The sequence below is a fragment of the Nanorana parkeri genome, unplaced genomic scaffold (genome assembly GCF_000935625.1).
Source record: "Nanorana parkeri isolate BGI_ZX_2015 unplaced genomic scaffold, ASM93562v1 scaffold1630, whole genome shotgun sequence".
Classification (NCBI taxonomy): domain Eukaryota; kingdom Metazoa; phylum Chordata; class Amphibia; order Anura; family Dicroglossidae; genus Nanorana; species Nanorana parkeri.
In genome coordinates, this window is record NW_017307898.1 from 231,707 (window position 1) to 248,501 (window position 16,795).

Genomic DNA, 16,795 nt, shown 5'->3' on the forward strand with positions numbered 1-16,795 from the left:
AAAATTGTTGCAATTACAAATGTTTAGGCATGCTCATGTTTATTTATTTTGTTTGTATTGGTATGACAAAAAAAGTAGAGAAACAAAAAGCCAAAACCTGACACATTTCATGCAAAACTCCAAAAATGGACTAGACATAATTATTGACACATTCTCCAAATTGCAAGAAATAATATCATTCCAAGTTTTTGTGGAAAAGCATGGACAGTCTCAAGGTTACAAGTCCATCTCCAGAGATCGTAATGTTCCTGTGTCTACTGTGCAACATTGTCAAGAAGTTTACAGCCCATTGGACTGTAGCTAATCTCCCTGGATTTGGACGAAAGAGAACAATTGTTCAAAGATTGCAACGAAGGATTGTTTGAATGGTGGATAAAGACCATTGATCAACTTCCACACAAATTCAAGCTGACCTTCAGGCACAGGGTACAACTGTGTCAGCTCGCACTATACGTCGCCATCTGAATGATATGGGACGCTATAGTAGGAGATCCAGGAAGACCCCACTGCTGACACAGAAACATAAAAAAGGCATATTGCAGTTTGCCAAAACTTACCTGAGGAAGCCAAAATCCTTTTGGGAGAATGTGCTGTGGACAGACGAAACAAAATTACAGCTTTTTGGTAAAGCCCATCAGTCTACTGTTTTTAGAAAAAGAAGTGAGGCCTTTAAAGAAAAATAAATAAATACACTCCTTACAGTCAAACATAGTGGAGGTTCACTGATGTTTTGGGGTTGCTTTGCTGCACTGGATGTCTTGGCTGTGAGCATGGCATTATCAATCTGAAGACTACCAAAGAACTCTGGGGTGCAATGTAGGGCCCAGTGTCAGAAAGTTGGGTCTCCGTCAGAGGTCATGGGTCTTACAGCAAGACAATGACCCAAAGCACACATCAAAAAGCAACCAGAAATGGTTTCCAAAGCACTGGAGAGTACTGGCCAGCAATGAGTCCAGATTTAAATCCCATAGAGCACCTGTGGAGAGATCTCAAAACAGCAGTTGGGAAAAGGAACTCTTCCAATCTGAGAGACCTGAGCAGTTGGCGAAAGAAGATTGGTCCAAAATTCCTGTAGAGAGGTACAAGAAATTCATTGATGGTTACAGGAAGGGTTTGATTTCAGTTATTTTTCCAAGGGCTGTGCTTCCAAATATCATTGAGGGTGCCAATAATTTTGTCCAGTCCATTTTTGGAGTTTTGCGTGGAATGTGTCAGATTTGGCTTTTTTTTCTCCACTTTTTTTGTGTTATACCAATACAAACAAAAGAAATAAACATGAGAATGCCTAAACATTTGTAACTGCAACAATTTTCTGCGTGAAGTGGTGCATTATCTGACAGAAATGCAGGGGTGCAAAATTTTTGCAGTGGACCCGTTTAAACAGACTCTGTTTACAATTGTAAAGCTGGCTGGCACCGCAGCTACACTCCCGCCCGCAGTGGCAAAACAATGCCAGAAGGCAGGGGGGAGTTTAGGGTGCGATACAGTGCGTTCCAGCAGCTAAACGCTCTGGAACACATGTAACTTGTGTAAACAAGCCCTAAAAGGTGCCCATATACACCTTACGATTATCGGACAAAACTTTTCGTCCGATGATCGAATAGTCGTACGATTTTCGCACGGCAGACCCGATTATGGCAAGATTAATTTAGCCGTAATTAACGAAAAGCACCTGGACGAAATGCGGTAACTGATTTGCCGTATTTACATTAGCGCAAGCGCAGTGTAGATCGTACGACTTTTGGCGGACGGAAACGCCAGCAACCTTACGACAATCGTACAATCTAGCAAAGTTTTCAAACATGCTTAACCCTCAAAAGTCGTACGATTGTACAGTACTGTCGGTCGGACACTGCAATGCACACATACTGGCAATTCATCACTGTCATTTTCATCAGCTGTGCAACTTACGGGTTAATTACTCCTGAAAATTCTTCCTACTTTGGTGAATAAAGCAGTATTGTTCCATTTTGTTAATAACCCTCAATATGTCACTTTTAGAAAACTGCATGTTGATGTGTTAACATTTTATTTATGACTAAATGGTTTCAATTTTATTTTCAGTTATATTCAGTATCTCACAACCTTATAGGGAAAGACAGAGTTAAGTTCTCATGCAAGATTTTATGTATACTGTTTATATACGTGACAGTCTGCCCTCTCTACTGGTTTCTACCATAATTTGCTTGCTAATACAGTGCACTAGATCCAGTTAAATCAGGAAATTCAACCCATGTGTTTGTGGCTAAACACTGATTGTGTTTACTGAGTAAACCCCTCTCACTCCCAGCAAGCCTGTTTGTAGCAGCAATAATAGGAGTAAATCATGAGAAACAGGGGGCAGGGGGCCTGTGATGTACCCCAAGAAAAAAATTCTTAGACCATTGGGACATCAAAAAGTAAATTTAACTGAAGGAAGGGCAACATAAAAACCAATGCTAACAGGTCCAAGTAATAAATGGTTAAGGAAGAGCTAAAAAAAAAAAAAAACTGAAAAAAAAACAACAAAAAACCTCAGAGAGCTTGATTGCAGTTTACAACTAAAACTGACATCAGAGGAGGCCTAAACATCTAACTGGTAGAATGCAACAAATATGTGAACAGGAGACCAGGTGGCTGCCTTGCAAACCTGGGAAACAAATTCCTGAAACTGAAAGGCCCACAAAGTACTAAGGCTGGGTTCACACCTAGGCGTATCGAATATGCGCATTTGTTGCGCGTTTTTACCGCGAATTGCGGTAAAAAACCGTGCGACAAACGCGCGTTTCCGAGGGCTACCTGGCTGTATCCCAATGGATACGCGTGGCAAATACGCCCCAAAGAAGCTCCTGTACTTCTTTGGGCGTAGGGCGTTTTGTAACACGCCTGTAATACGCCCAGGTGTGAACCATACCCATAGGAAATAATGGGATTTCGGTGTTTGAGCGTTTTGCAGAGCGTAGGAACACGCTACAAAACGCCCAGGTGTGAACCGGGCCTAACTGATCTGGTGGAATATGCTTTGACAGAAAAAGATGGAACCTTGTCTTTTAAACCATAGGCACTAGAAATCCACCTAGAAATAGTGGCGCAAGAGGCAGAGTGTCCCCTGTAGAGACCTCCAAGAATAACAAAGACAGATATCCAGTACGGGATAAATGCCCCATTTTGCTTTGGGGACTGTAAAAAAGTTGGGGTAAAAACCATTGAGTCTTTCCTATTCTAAAACAAAAGGCTATTATGCCTGGAGCAAGGAGCTGCCTGAGAGCAGCAAAGATCAGCCCACCTTTGCAGAGAAGCTGGCAGGATGACTGGCATGAATCTGGGAGGAGGCCAACTGTAGCTCCTGGACATGAATCTGTCTGGACCCAAGCATCTGAAAAAATCGTCTCACAGCCAATCACAAACTGTAGGAGCCTTTGCTGGCCAAAGCATTTGAAGTGAGCCGGGGCTGGTGACTATGGGTCAAGCTGACGCAGGTGAAGTGACTCTCCCCCCAAGCTAAGGAAAAATGGCACCATTTTTTTTTTTAAAGTGCAACCAAAATGCACCCACTATTGGCTGTGCCTATTGCAGCCTGCACTCCACTTGTTAACCCCTCGGGCCTGGAGCATCAGCACTTTGGGGTCCATTAGAACACAGACCTCACTTACCAACCAGTGGTTTATTGCAGCAGAGCGGGATTTCAAGGGGAGCCAAGCCCCATCCAGATCTTCATCCTTCCGGTGGGCATACCACAAAAGGGTGCTTCGGGGACAGGGTCACAGCAGACAGGAAGTGCCACTGCCTTGGACCTGGTCTAAAGGAGCATGTGTCCTGTAATGTACGACTAAAGGCTAAGTTTACTTATGATACCATGTTTCATGTTACACCCATATTCAGGGTATAACATGAAACATGGTCACATCTCCAGCTCCACACCCCTTTTACCTGAATCAAGGGGTTATTCTGCTCGCAGGCTCTGCTCAGTTTTAAGTTCGATATGGCTTTGGGTGGCTCTACCCACACAGCCACATCATCCATTCACAGATCCATAAGCAGGATATGGAAATGGAGATAATACAAATGCCATCTGTCACCACACCTGTAGTCCATTCATACTTCTTCCTGTCCCTGTAACTGAAAGTATGTACTTCAGTCCTCTATGAATGTGTGTGCTTTCATTTTTTTGTAACAGCATAATTTAAAAAAAAAAAAAAAAATTATAATACAGGTTAAAATATGTAGGAAAAATAAAATGTGTGTATATTTTACTGAAATATTGAAGTTGAACTCTGTGCAAAAAGCTAAATGCACAGAAATACATATGAGGTTAACGGGGAGGAGGGGGGGGGGGTTCTATTTAAAGGATAACTGCACTGAAAGTACAGCTTCAAAACAAAACTTTTGCTAGGTTTTGATTGCGGTGTCTATATTGGAAAGATTTTTCTTACTAATGTATTCCAGTGACACAAAAAGGCAAAAAAAGGTTTGGCTTTACTTTTTTTTTTAATATGATTGAATTAAAAGAAGAACACTGCCAGTTGGGCTGTGAAGGGTCTCATCAGAGGTCCAGAAGGTCTCATGGGTGGGTGCAGGTGGCGTGGGTTCAGGAAGGAGGAGATGTGCAGCTGGCGCTGTAAACAGGCAAGAGGGACCTCGGGCAGCCACTTCAGTTTAAAAATTGAAAATGCCGGTATCGGCATTTAGTATTGGGACATTTTCAGGCGTATGAGTACTCGTGAAATTGCCCAGTATCTGCACGGATACTGGTATCAAACATTTTACAGCTAACAATTTTCACAGCTTTTTTTGTCACAAAAGGGGAAGGAACATGAAAACTTAATTCCAGGAAGCTGAAGGATGAAGTGCAATGTCATGAATATTTTTTTAACATACCATTACCACAAGTTTTTTCCACTTTTAAGATTCTAGAGGTATAGCTTACCTTCTTTTTCTTTGGTTGTTTGCAAGGCAAGTAATGTGTAGTAAAAGCTACAAAATACCAGAGCAGTTAGCAAATGGTACTTTGACAGTCTGTGTGTTGTCACTATAAACAGTGTGATGTATACACTAAACAGCTTGTGAAGAAAAAAGAAAAAAAAAGGGGGGAGGGGGGGTAGGTGAATTCTTGATAACAGATTTTTTTTTTTTTTGCCTGTGGAGCGTGCTCAAAAACAAATCCCCTGTGAACAAAAAAAAAGTGAATCATGAAAAAGTGCATAAGGGTGCTTTGGTCCTTCTCCGAAAAGAAGGGGCCACAATTTCCTGAACGGGGTTGAATTCTTAAGCAAAATCAAGTTTGCTGAATTTTTACAAAATCAAAAAGTAAATAAATAGATGTATTCTATACCCACAAGCTTGTTTGAAGAATTTATTAAAGTATATCTAAAGCCAAAATGTTATTTTTCCATTTTGAACAAAGAAGGGGAGTGCTAAAACCACTGTCAGTGTTTTGGCCATCTGTGTCTCAGGCAGATTTCCCTTCACTTCCTGTCCTGTAGACTCAGCAGGAAGTGACATGATATCTTTGCAATGAAAGGAATATCTCCTCTTAAACAGCTGTCACAGGACAAGTGTCACCTTTGAGGGCAGGTTCACACCATTTCCTGGACCAGATCCAGAACGCAGTGCATTGCGTTTTGCCGCATTTTTGCAGCAATTTTGCTGCATTCCAGAGCGGTTTGATTTTTTTTTTAAAGCTTAAAAATAGGCTTAAGGTGCGTTTGCATGCGTTCCAGTGCATTCCAGACCAGACAAAATGAGACATGCAGTATTTTTCTGGTCTTGTATGAAACAGACTGCACTGGTGTGAACAGAGACCAGAAATAGCATAGGGATACATTAGGATGCATTTTGGGTCCGGGAAGATTCTGGTCTGGAGATGACCACAGCCCCGGAAGCAGTGCGGAGAGTAGGAGGGGATATATTTCACCAGACGGGCAGGCGTGTAATACCAACGGTACATCACTTTGTAGGAGTTCTTGAGTGCGAGTACGTTGCGGGAGCAACGAGCTATTGCTGACCAGGTATGCTGCCAGTCCTCAAGGGTTAGGGATCTGCCCAATTCCTCATGCCACTGACGCTGATAAGAAGCAAGGGTGGTAGAAGTGGAGGATAGTAGAGAAGAGTAGATCAGAGAGATGACACCTGGGGCGTGCGGATCTGAGTTGTAGCAATGTTCGAATAGGGTCATTCTCGAGGGAGCTCAGGTGCTTTTCATGAGCGAATTAATAAAATGGCTTATTTGGGTGTAGCGGAACCATTCCCGAAGCGGAATGGATCTATTGGTGCGGAGCTGCTGGAACGATTTCACACCGGAGAGCGAGATGAGGGAGTGTACAGTGGTCAGGTCGTTACGGGACCACCATGCGAACGAGTGAGGGTCGGTGGCACCAGGTGGGAATAATGGAGAGTTGTTGAGCCAGGGCAGTAAAGGGAGGTGACATCAGGTTGCCGGAGTCTTGAACTCCGTCCCAAATCTTCAGGGAGTGTCTAAGGATCGGGCTGAGATTAGTGGGGCGGTCAGTTTGGGAAAGCCACAGCAGGGACGTGAGGGGCAGAGGGTGACAGTCCACCATGTCTAGACACGCCCATAGTGGGAGTTCGGTTGTTAAATGTAAAAGAGCTAAGGGAGCAATGGTGGCCGCCGTATAGTACGCTCGAAGATTGGGGACTGCAAGACCTCCACTGAGTTTGGGGCGATATAGTAGTTTTTGGTTAATGCGGGGACGGGAGTTGCCCCAAATGAATGTGAGTATCCCTCGTTGGAGAATGCGAAAAATATGGCCAGGAATGGGGTTCGGCAGGGCCCGGAACACGTAAAGTAACTTGGGCAGGAAGGTCATCTTCACTGCATGGATCCTCCCTATCCAGGAGATGGGAAATCTCTACCAGGAGGCCAGCAAATTAGCGAGGGATTTCAGGAGGGGGGAATGTTGGCTGCGTACAGGGTGTCATAGGTCGGGGTCAGGCGGATGCCCAGGTATTTAAAGGGAGGGGGCCCAGGTGAACGGGAAGGAGAGCTTGAGTGCAGCTAGTGTTGCAGGCGTCAAGGAGACATCAAGAGCTTGGGATTTGGATTTGTTTACCTGTAAGTCTGAGATGAGTGCAAAGTCTGAGAGTGCTTTAAGGAGGTTTGGGAGGGGGTTAGTCAATGACAGGAGAACATCATCAGCGAAGAGGGATATTTTGTGGTGTGTGCCCGCCACCTCAAGGCCCTGAATATCGGGGTTGGATCTGATGTATTCCGCCAAGGGTTCGAGGGCTAGGGCAAAAAGGATGGGCGACAGGGGGCAACCTTGGAGAGTGCCTGGCGCTATCGGGAAAAGAGACTATTCAAAGCCACAGTACTTAAGCTTGGCCTGGGGCGAGGCATATAGGGCAGCGACCCAGGATATAAAGTGGGAGCCAAAGCCCCAGTGGCGGAGGACCTCAAAGAGATACGGCCAAGAGAGTATGTCGAAGGCCTTGGAAATGTCCAAGGACAGCAACATCATTTCTCTGGAGCGTAATTTGGCTAAGTGCATCAGGTGAAGGGCCCGCCGGACCCCGTCCCCGGCCTGTCTGGAGGGCATGAAGCTGACCTGGTCTTTTTTGATCAGGGACCCTAGAAATTGGTTAAGACGGGAGGTGAGAATTTTAGAAAGGATCTTAACGTCTACATTTATTAAGGAAATGGGGCGGTAATTGGCCCAGGAGTGGGGATCTCTATCTGGCTTGGGTATCATTACAACGTTCGCTGTGAGCATGTGTGGGGACATGGAGTCATCCTTCAGGAGACCATTAAAGAGGGAGGCCAAGTGGGGGGATAGATCTTCTGATAGTTTTTTATAGAAAAGGACGGGGAATCCATCCGGGCCCGGACGCTTACCCGTTTTGATGGCCATAATGGCTTGTTGGACTTCGATGGCAGAGATCTCCGTCTCCATGAGGTCCCTACCGGCTTGTGGGATATCTGGAAGGGTAATTCGGGAGAGAAATTCGCGGATAGTATCGAGGGAGGATGTGGAAGGGGTCGAGTATATCTTGGAGAGATGATGACGGAATTCAGATAGGATTTTGGTGGGGTCACTAGTGCGGGTGGCCAGTCTGGTGCAGAGGGAGATTGGGGTGGGGACACTATCAAACGTCCGCAGGCGTTTGGCTAGCATAGAGTCGGGTTTGTTGCCCTTCGCGTAGAATTTCTGCTTCGTCCAACGCAGGGAACGTTCGGCCTTATCTGTGAGGCAGAGGTCAAGCACAGCCCGCGTCGACGCCAGTAATGTACGGTTAGCAATTGTGGGGTTGGACTTGAAGGCCTGAGACCTCTGATCCAGTTCCGACTCAAGACTCTGAATGCGCTGGTTGCGATCCTTTTTACGTTTAGATGCTATTTGGATCAGGTGTCCACGTATGACCGACTTATAGGCTTCCCAGACTAGCGATTCAGAGGGGACCGACCCTGCGTTGAGCTGAAAGTAATCAAGGGTACGCATGCGGATTTCCATGAGTATATCGGATAGCGAGAACAGCGATTCATTTAAGGACCAGGAGGGCGAGGGGGGTGTGCTTAGGACGGAGGAGCACACTACAAGCACTGCATCATGATCCGACCAGGGTATAGGGAGAATATGAGAGGAGGAGGCTAGAGAGAGGGAGCGCCTTTGGAGAAAAGCATGATCGATACGAGAGTGGGAGCGATGGGGGTTAGAATAGAAGGTATAGTCTCTTCCAATGGGGTGGTGATCCCGCCACACATCCACCAGGTTATGCTGGAGGAGCAATTGTTGGAAGCTTTGGCTGTGGGGGAGTTGCGCAGTGGGACCTGGGGGGTATTTATCAAGTTGGGCATGGAGAATCAGGTTGGAGTCCCCACACAGGAAGAGAGTACCGTTTGCATGTGTAACAAGTAATGAGCAGAGGTGAGTGAGAAAAGGAATTGGGTTAGAGTTAGGCGCATAATAGGTAAGAACTGTGATGTCAGTGTCATTAAGCCTGCCCGTCAAGAGAAGGTACCGTCCGTCCGGGTCTGCTATCTGCTTAGTGCAAACAAAGTTCGCTGTTTTACGGAAGGCTATGGGGACACCTCGGATTTTCGTGGAGGCATTGGCTTGATATACGGATGGGAAGAAACCATCAAAATACTTGGGGGCACTGGAGGTCGAGAAATGCGTTTCTTGAAAGCAGGCCATGTCAATATGGTGGCTGCGGAGATAGCGAAAGGCTTTCGTCCGTTTCTGGGGGGAGTTCAGGCCTTGCACATTCAGGGAGAGCCAGCGGAGCGGCATCGTGCTGCTCAGGGCCGGTGACCCAAGTAGGGACTCTGTACTTCAGGGGAGTGGGGGCGGTGAGGAAGTGGGTGCGGGGAGGGTGGACAACAAGACACACGTAGGAAAGAGGGACCAGGGGAGGAGGGCGGGCAGGGACGGGAGGGATGAGAAGGAGAGGAAGGGAAACAGACGCAGTGGAGATGAAGGTGGAAGGGAAAGTGCTAGGGAGCGCACCAGCCGGTACACTCTACTAGGGTTCAAGGTCGGAGGTTACCGGAGCAGAGAACCAAGAAGGAGGCGCAGGGAACCACCCGGGCAGGGAATTCCCTAAACAGGAGTTGAATGGGCACCATACAGAGGAATGGGCACCATACAGAGAATACAGCAAGGAGGGGGAGGGGGGAGAGGTGTAAGACAGTGATCGTCACCACGGCAGTCCCCAGGCTCAGGTAATGTCGGTGTTCCGGGGTGACGAGCAATGGCAAGAACGGTGAGGGTAATAAGGCTTACTTCGACATCTTAGAATACGCCATGGAATGGATACCGGGAGGGGGGGCAGGATTGTACGAGAGAGGCACAGCCAGAGCATAGGCTCCCTGGATCCATTACACGGAATTGACATAGGGGGTGTGGGGCAAACCTGGAAATAAGTTCTTAACATAATGTATACAAAAGAGGAATCCAATAGTAGAATAAAGGTAAACCTTACCAGCTGGGTCTTGGAATGCAGTAAACTAGTACTCGTCACCCAAACATTTCAGGGGCCTAGGTAAACCACAGGCCTAGGAGTGACCAACAATTACAGGGTATAGTTAGAGCAAAAAGAGACAAGTCCACAGTAGATAACAAACTGTGGGATGGATGCCGGGAGGGAGGTAGCAGAGCACAGGTGGCAAACCGCCTAACGTGGGCTCTGGAGATCCATCGCACATGTAAAAACTCAAAAGTCCCGGAAAAGAAAAAAAAAACAAGAAACAAAAACGTAAGAGAACCTAAAAATTAAAAATCCAACAATTAGGTTCAGATAACGACTCCAGCCACCAAGTGGGGCAAACCATACCAACCCGGTCTAGGCATGGGACAGCGTGCAGTCTGTCGGGACGAAGACTCCTTGGAGGGATGTCGGGCAGGGGGGTGCGAGTCAGCCGTCGCCGTCAGGTTGGAGAGCGTCGGCTTTCAGGTGCCGGGGGATCCTGGACGGTGTCGTCGAGGGGGAACTTCGTGCCCTTGGCGCTTCTGAGGGGGAGCGGTGTGGTAATGGTAGCGTATCCGGATGGGGAACAGCAGGGCGATGAGGGGGTTCCTCTGGTGGGATCACGAAGCCTAATTCCTGGAAGAGGGAGCGAAGATCTGTGGGCATCTCCGTATGTGAAAAAGACCTTGAAGGGGAATCCCCAGCGGTAGCGAACATTCATGGACTTCAGGCACATCAGGTATGGCTTCAAGGCACGTCGTTTCGCCAACGTGACGGGGGATAGGTCCGAGTAGACCTGCAGGTCATAGCCCTGAAAGGTGAGGGGGAGGCTTTGTCGCGGGCCGCCTGTAGAACTCTTTCCTTGGAGCGGAAATGGTGGAACTTGAGGACCACATCCCTGGGAGCCTAGCTAGTGCGCGATGCACGCGATCCAACTCCATACGGTCCACAGGGAGGTCCGGCGCCAATTCCTGGAAGAAGGCCATCATGGAACCGTGCAGGTCTGTAACAGACTCTGGGAGGCCTCGGATGCGGACATTACTACGACGGGCCCTATTTTCAGAGTCCTCCTGCTTGTCCTTGAGCTGCTCAAGTTCGTCCCGAAGGGTCGCCAGCTCCCTTTCATGGTCGTCCAGGATTAAGGTGGCGTCATCAATTCTATGTTCGATGGCGGTGGTCCTGCGGCCTACGTCTCTAATCTCGCGGAGCAGATCACTTGATAGCTTGCGGGAGGCCGCAGAAATTTCTTCCGGACAATGCCGCGAAAACGGGAGAGCATCTGCGAGTCGCCTTCTGGATCCTGGGAACGGAGAGCAAGCGGAGTGCGGGGCCATGGATCTGCATTCAACACCGGGTCATCCACCACTGAGTGCCGGCTGTGGTCCGAAGTTGAAGTTGAGAGTGGAGCGGGCGCCATTTTGGAAGGCCGCGCGGTCTCCACAGCACGCTCAGATTTGCGGGTCTGCGGACCTTTTTTCGACTTCCCCATCGGGCGAAAGGGTGCAGGGGGTCTATGTCGTGCTCCGGTTAGGCAGGGGTGAGCTGCTGGTGCCGCTGGAAGGACGATGGCAGAGGGAGTTTGCACGGGTGGCACGGAGGAGATCTAAAACGCGGCCATCTTAGATCCCTGCGCGCATGCGCCTCCATGCTGTACTTTTTTTAAAGGCACACCACTGCATTGGTGAGTATCACCATCACCATTTGCATCACAAGGGAAATTGGCTGGGAAAAAAAGCCTGTGCAGTCTGAACACAGGTGGTGTGAAAAAGCCCTGAAAGATTATGCTGCGGTACGATGACCGGTACAGGCATGAGGTGAGCTGTGGAAAACTGCAGCATGTCTGAATTTTTTTGCATTGCAACCAGTCTTATGTCAGCATTTGCTGTGTAAACAGTGCCTATGGAAAATAACTGTTTTCTATGTACCCCTGCAATGACTGGTGTTGATCAGGTGCTGAAAACTGCGCCACAGCACATGGTGTGAATATGCCCTTGCAAGTTACTACAAATTTACATTGTACAACTCCTTAAACCATACCTACCTACTTTCTAAGAAATAGGAACATTTTTCAGCACAGAGCAAGTATGCACACCCAGGGCTGTCCCTATGAGGCAGCCAGAGGCAGCAGCAGCAACAAAAGGAATTCTCTGGCCAGCGTCCCACTCAGATCCTGGCAACCTGTGATGTCACTGGTTGCCAGGAGCTGGGTAGGATCTCTGGCAAGTGTCCCAGCCAGCTCCTGGCCACCAATGACCTCAGTGAGCTGGGCGATAAACCACCAGGACACCAGCCATAGCGCTATTAGCATACACCACCAGAACCCCATCCCCCCCAACACCCCCCTCCCCAAAACATTACCACAAGCACCCCACCGCTGCCTCAGGTGGCGATAATGCTAGGGACACCCCTTTGCCCACCCCTTACATGCTTCTAGTTATACCATAAAGAATCAATGCACAAAACAAATCTGTTTATCCCAGATGCTCCTTTCTACTGGCTTTTCAAATTAAAGGGATTATTATTATACAGGATTTATATAGCGCCGACAGTTTGCACAGCGCTTTACAATATAAGGAATACATTAAAATCACAATACAATTCAAGACAAGATGGAAAGGAGGGCCAAGCCCCTGAGGGCTTACAATCCAAAAGGGAGGGGGAAGTGATACATGAGGAGGTAGCTGTGTGGGGATGAATTGTTTGAAAACGTGATGGTTGAGTGGTTAGGTTGAGGTGGTGGTTGAATAAGATGGAGGTTGAATGAAAAGGGATAGTATAGAATACAAGCTAGTTAAAAAAACATATTATAGGAAGTGTAGTTGAGCAACAGAGTAAGAAAGAAGGACAGAGGATGTTGGATTCAAATCAGGACAGTTGTGAGCTATTTGTTTTCGAATATGACTCATATTGACATAGCAGAATCATTCCAAATTGAGGAAAGGCTTAACTCAGGAGATAAATCTTAAAAATATATTCAAGTACCTTAACTATTAACAAAACTGAACCTTATTTGTGTATCACTCAGCTGTAGCTCATCAAATCATCTCGGAATTGTGCTGACACTGTCCTTCCTTCTGGATGGCGGGCCTGGGAATGGCATGTCGGGAGTTGGCGGGAAGGAGACCGATGAACATCCATTCGCAGATCTCCTTCCCACTCTAGTGAACCGGAAGAGCCCCTGATTGAATCACTTCCGGTCTCGTCATTGCTCGGCTGCAGAAGACGGGCAATAAGCTATTGGGCCATGATCTGTTCTCCAATAGCTTATTTTGAGTGCAAAGGTGACACTAGGGGTCTTTTAGTGATTTAGTGATTTCCTGTCACTTCCAATATGACATTACATAGGGGGCTTGTAAGATCCCTTAAGTGATAGCAAGTAAAAAAAAATAAAATAAAAGTGAAAATAATTTTAAAAATTACCCACGTACGAAAAAAAACAATCACGCTACATGTTAGGTATTGCCGTCTGCGCCAGAGTGAGAGCAATGATTCTAGGGGCAACATTCACAGATATATCTAAACTGATGACCTGTAAGGGCTTTAAAGCATTGCCTATGGACAATTTGGGGTACCGTATTTTGTCAAAAAAATGATTATATTATGTTTTCAGGCACTAAAATTAACTTAAGTGCATTTTTGGGTTTGATAAAGAGTTGCACTAATATCGTACGACATAAACAAATGGTTGCAACTGCCACCATTTTATTCTACAGGGTCTTTGCTTTCTGAAAATATATGTTTTGGGGGTTTTAAGTAACTTGCAGGCCGAAAATGTGGATTATAACATGTGTGCAAAAAAAGGCACTGGCAGCAAAAAGGTTAAAGCTTATATCTAGGGAAACAAAAAGCCCCACTGTAAGGGTTAACTCCTTGTTTATGTAGAGTTACCCACCCCTGGTCTAGGGAATTGTAGCAGTTCTACTTACCTGATCCCCTCTTCCGATACGCTCCGGCTTGGAACTGCCTCTTGGCGTCCTCACATATAATGTAGGGTTATGGACCCTGTGTTAGACGCAAGGATATCAGGGGGTCTCCGACCTTTGGAGCGGGGGGACACGGACGGACACCAAAGCTGTCGTATGAATACATGACCTTTACACCAAAGCAGCAACTCAAGAATACATGTTATAGTTACCAGGTACCAAATAATTTCATACATACATCCGAGAAGGGAACACCTCAATCCTGTCCTTGCCAGACATCTTGCCGGTGGAATCGCTGCTCTTACTCTCTGCTGTCACCAGATCTGCGAACAGGCAAAAGCACTAAGTCATGTGACACGAGCAGAATAGGCGGGGTCTCGTGACTGATCATATGATGTAGCCGAATAACGCTAAAGCACAGAATTGCAAGAGAACTCATTTCTAGCAACATTCACTTAAGCACTCACTTTGGAAATTATCTGAACGGTTTACACTGTTGACAGTGGGAATAATTTGCTTCGTATAAAGCCGTTGTTCTGTCGAATTTACCGACTTCACCATCTGCGCTTGCGCACACCAGGATTAACGAGGAAACAGGCATTTATGTACGAGGTATTTATTTGTAATTGTTAATTGTGAACATTTATAATATAGCATCCATGGCAGTAAATGGTGGATGGCATTTTATGCACATTCACAATTAACATCGTAAGCAATTACACCGTATCCGTACAATACATCAGCGATTTTTGCATGGCCCCGCCCACGGACCTAAAATGAATAAACATCTTGATTGACAAGCAATCCGCCACGAATAAAGATGGCTAACCAGGCTCTATGGAAAGTGGGCGTACTATTCATGTGCAACCTCTATGGTTCCGCTTTGTGTAGTCGCATGCGCAGTGGCTTTGTGCCGGAACGCATGCTGATGAAATAGTGCGGCGTGTGCGCAGGAAGAGTTGTAGGGCCCGGTTACTTTATTCAGTATAGCGCAGACAGTCACGGAAGCTGAGACAAGTAAGTATGTCTATCTTGTCTTTTGAAGCCGACCCGTCTCTTTTTCGTGAGCTAGCTCGCCTTAAGAGGCATAGACGAGTGCAGTTGGCCTGTAATAGTAGTTTGCCTCCTGCATAGCCAGTCCCACATTACCTTATGATTGGATATGTTTCAGTCAGTCTGTAATCACTCTGGATGAGGTTATTGTGGCCTGCCACATTTTACCATTTTTCTGGTACAGTTATCTCCGGACCCAATAGGGTTGCCTTGTGTTTTCCCTTTGCCAATTTGTACTAAATACTGTTTGCACTTTTTACCAAATACTGTTTGTGTAGTTAAAGTGATCCTAAACTTGGGAATTAAATCTTAAAAATGCATTCAAGTATCTTAACTATTCACAAAAATAAAATGTGGTTTATTTTTGTATCAGCTATAGAGCCTCAAATCACCCGAGTTTATGCCAGACATCCCAACTGTCCCAGACGTATTAGATAGCGGCTCCCAGCATTTTCTTCTCCCGGAAAGGTTTACTTTGCTCTATCTAGCAGAGTAAACCTTTCCCTGCTGCCTGGTGTTTTTTTGTTTTTCTGACTTTGAGGTCGCTGTCAGTTAGAGGAAAAAATAAAACAGCATAGGAATGAATAGCTAGATTGCTATTGGCTATTTCAATTTGCAATAGCAGACTAGCTGCTGCACCCGCCCACTGCTGCTGTCAATCAGCAGAGGTTAACCTAAAGTTCTCCATCAGGCACTCCTGTGCTGATTGACAGCAGTAAAGGGCAGGTGTAATAGCCAGCTTGTTATTGCAAATTCAAATAGCAATCTAACTATTCATTCCTATGCTGTTTTTATCTTTTTTTTTATTACGGCAGCAGCTGTCAGAATAATAAAAAAAAAAAACAGCAAATAGCATGGGAAGCAATAGCTTCCCATGCTATTTGCTGTTCTGCCATATCATTTCAGGGGGGTGCTCCCCCTCTCTCCCTTGGGGGGAGGGGCGTTGGGGTGGTGGTCAGAAGGCACCTCCCTGAAGTAAGAAGGGCACCTCCCTGTAATTACTTTTTTCTGGTTGGGATCCCTGTTATGTTGCCTAGGGCTGCAGCTAACGATTATTTTCATCGATTGGTTAGCCGATTATTAAGTTCGATTAAATCGGATTTAAAAAATGGCTCCAGTGATGGACTACTAGTTCGTATTGAGATTGTAGTCCATCATGAGAGCAAGCTTGGAGCGGTGGAAGTAAAAAAAAAAAAAAAAGTGTGGTGTGCAATATAGTGAAATGGAAAGTGTAAAATTATACAGCAATGAATGCGGAATGATACCGGCTATAGAGGACTACAAATCCCAGCAATAATACATTACACAGCACAATACAGAATACCACCAGCTATGGAGTAATACAACAAATTCCAGTAAGAATACATTATACAGCAGCACAATGCATGCGGAATACCACCAGCTATAGAGGAATACAACAAATCTCAGCAATAGTACATTATAGCTGGCGGTATTCTGCATTGTGCTGTATAATGCATTTGCTGGGATTTGTTGTATTCCTATATAGCCGGTGGTATTCTGCATTGCGCTGTATAATGATCATACAGGGCCTGTCAGGTGCTGTCCCCCCTCGATCGTTGGAGGGCAGTGGCGCGTCAGGGAGCTCGGAGTGGGGAGGAGAAGAGGCGTGTGTGTGGAGCAGGGTAAACTAATCAATAGCCGACTAATGGATGATGGAAACCGTTGCCAAATTTTTATTTTTAAAAATTATTTTATTTTTGTGACATAGCATGTTATGTCAGTATACAGTTGAAGGGGAAAGTACACATATAAATCATAAACAGACATATGTGGTGAGAGCATGGAAATGACAGGCATTCGGTAATATTAACAACGTCTCGAGTCAGCACAGGGAAATTGGTATGAAAACATTGGGCTGTAAGGAAGACATCCCCAAATTCTGGATTCGAGCACCC

General features: G+C 46.2%; 1 protein-coding gene across 1 annotated transcript in view; it reads right to left on the minus strand.

The window, feature by feature from the left end:
- ATP6V1D (ATPase H+ transporting V1 subunit D) overlaps positions 1 to 14,203 on the minus strand; it is a 92,957-nt gene extending 78,754 nt beyond the window's left edge. The window contains exon 1 of the mRNA XM_018570916.1: positions 14,065 to 14,203. Within this exon, the coding sequence (XP_018426418.1) occupies positions 14,065 to 14,105 (41 nt within the window). The 5' untranslated portion in view covers positions 14,106 to 14,203. The remainder of the gene's footprint in view (positions 1 to 14,064) is intronic.
- Positions 14,204 to 16,795: the final 2,592 nt, after the last annotated feature.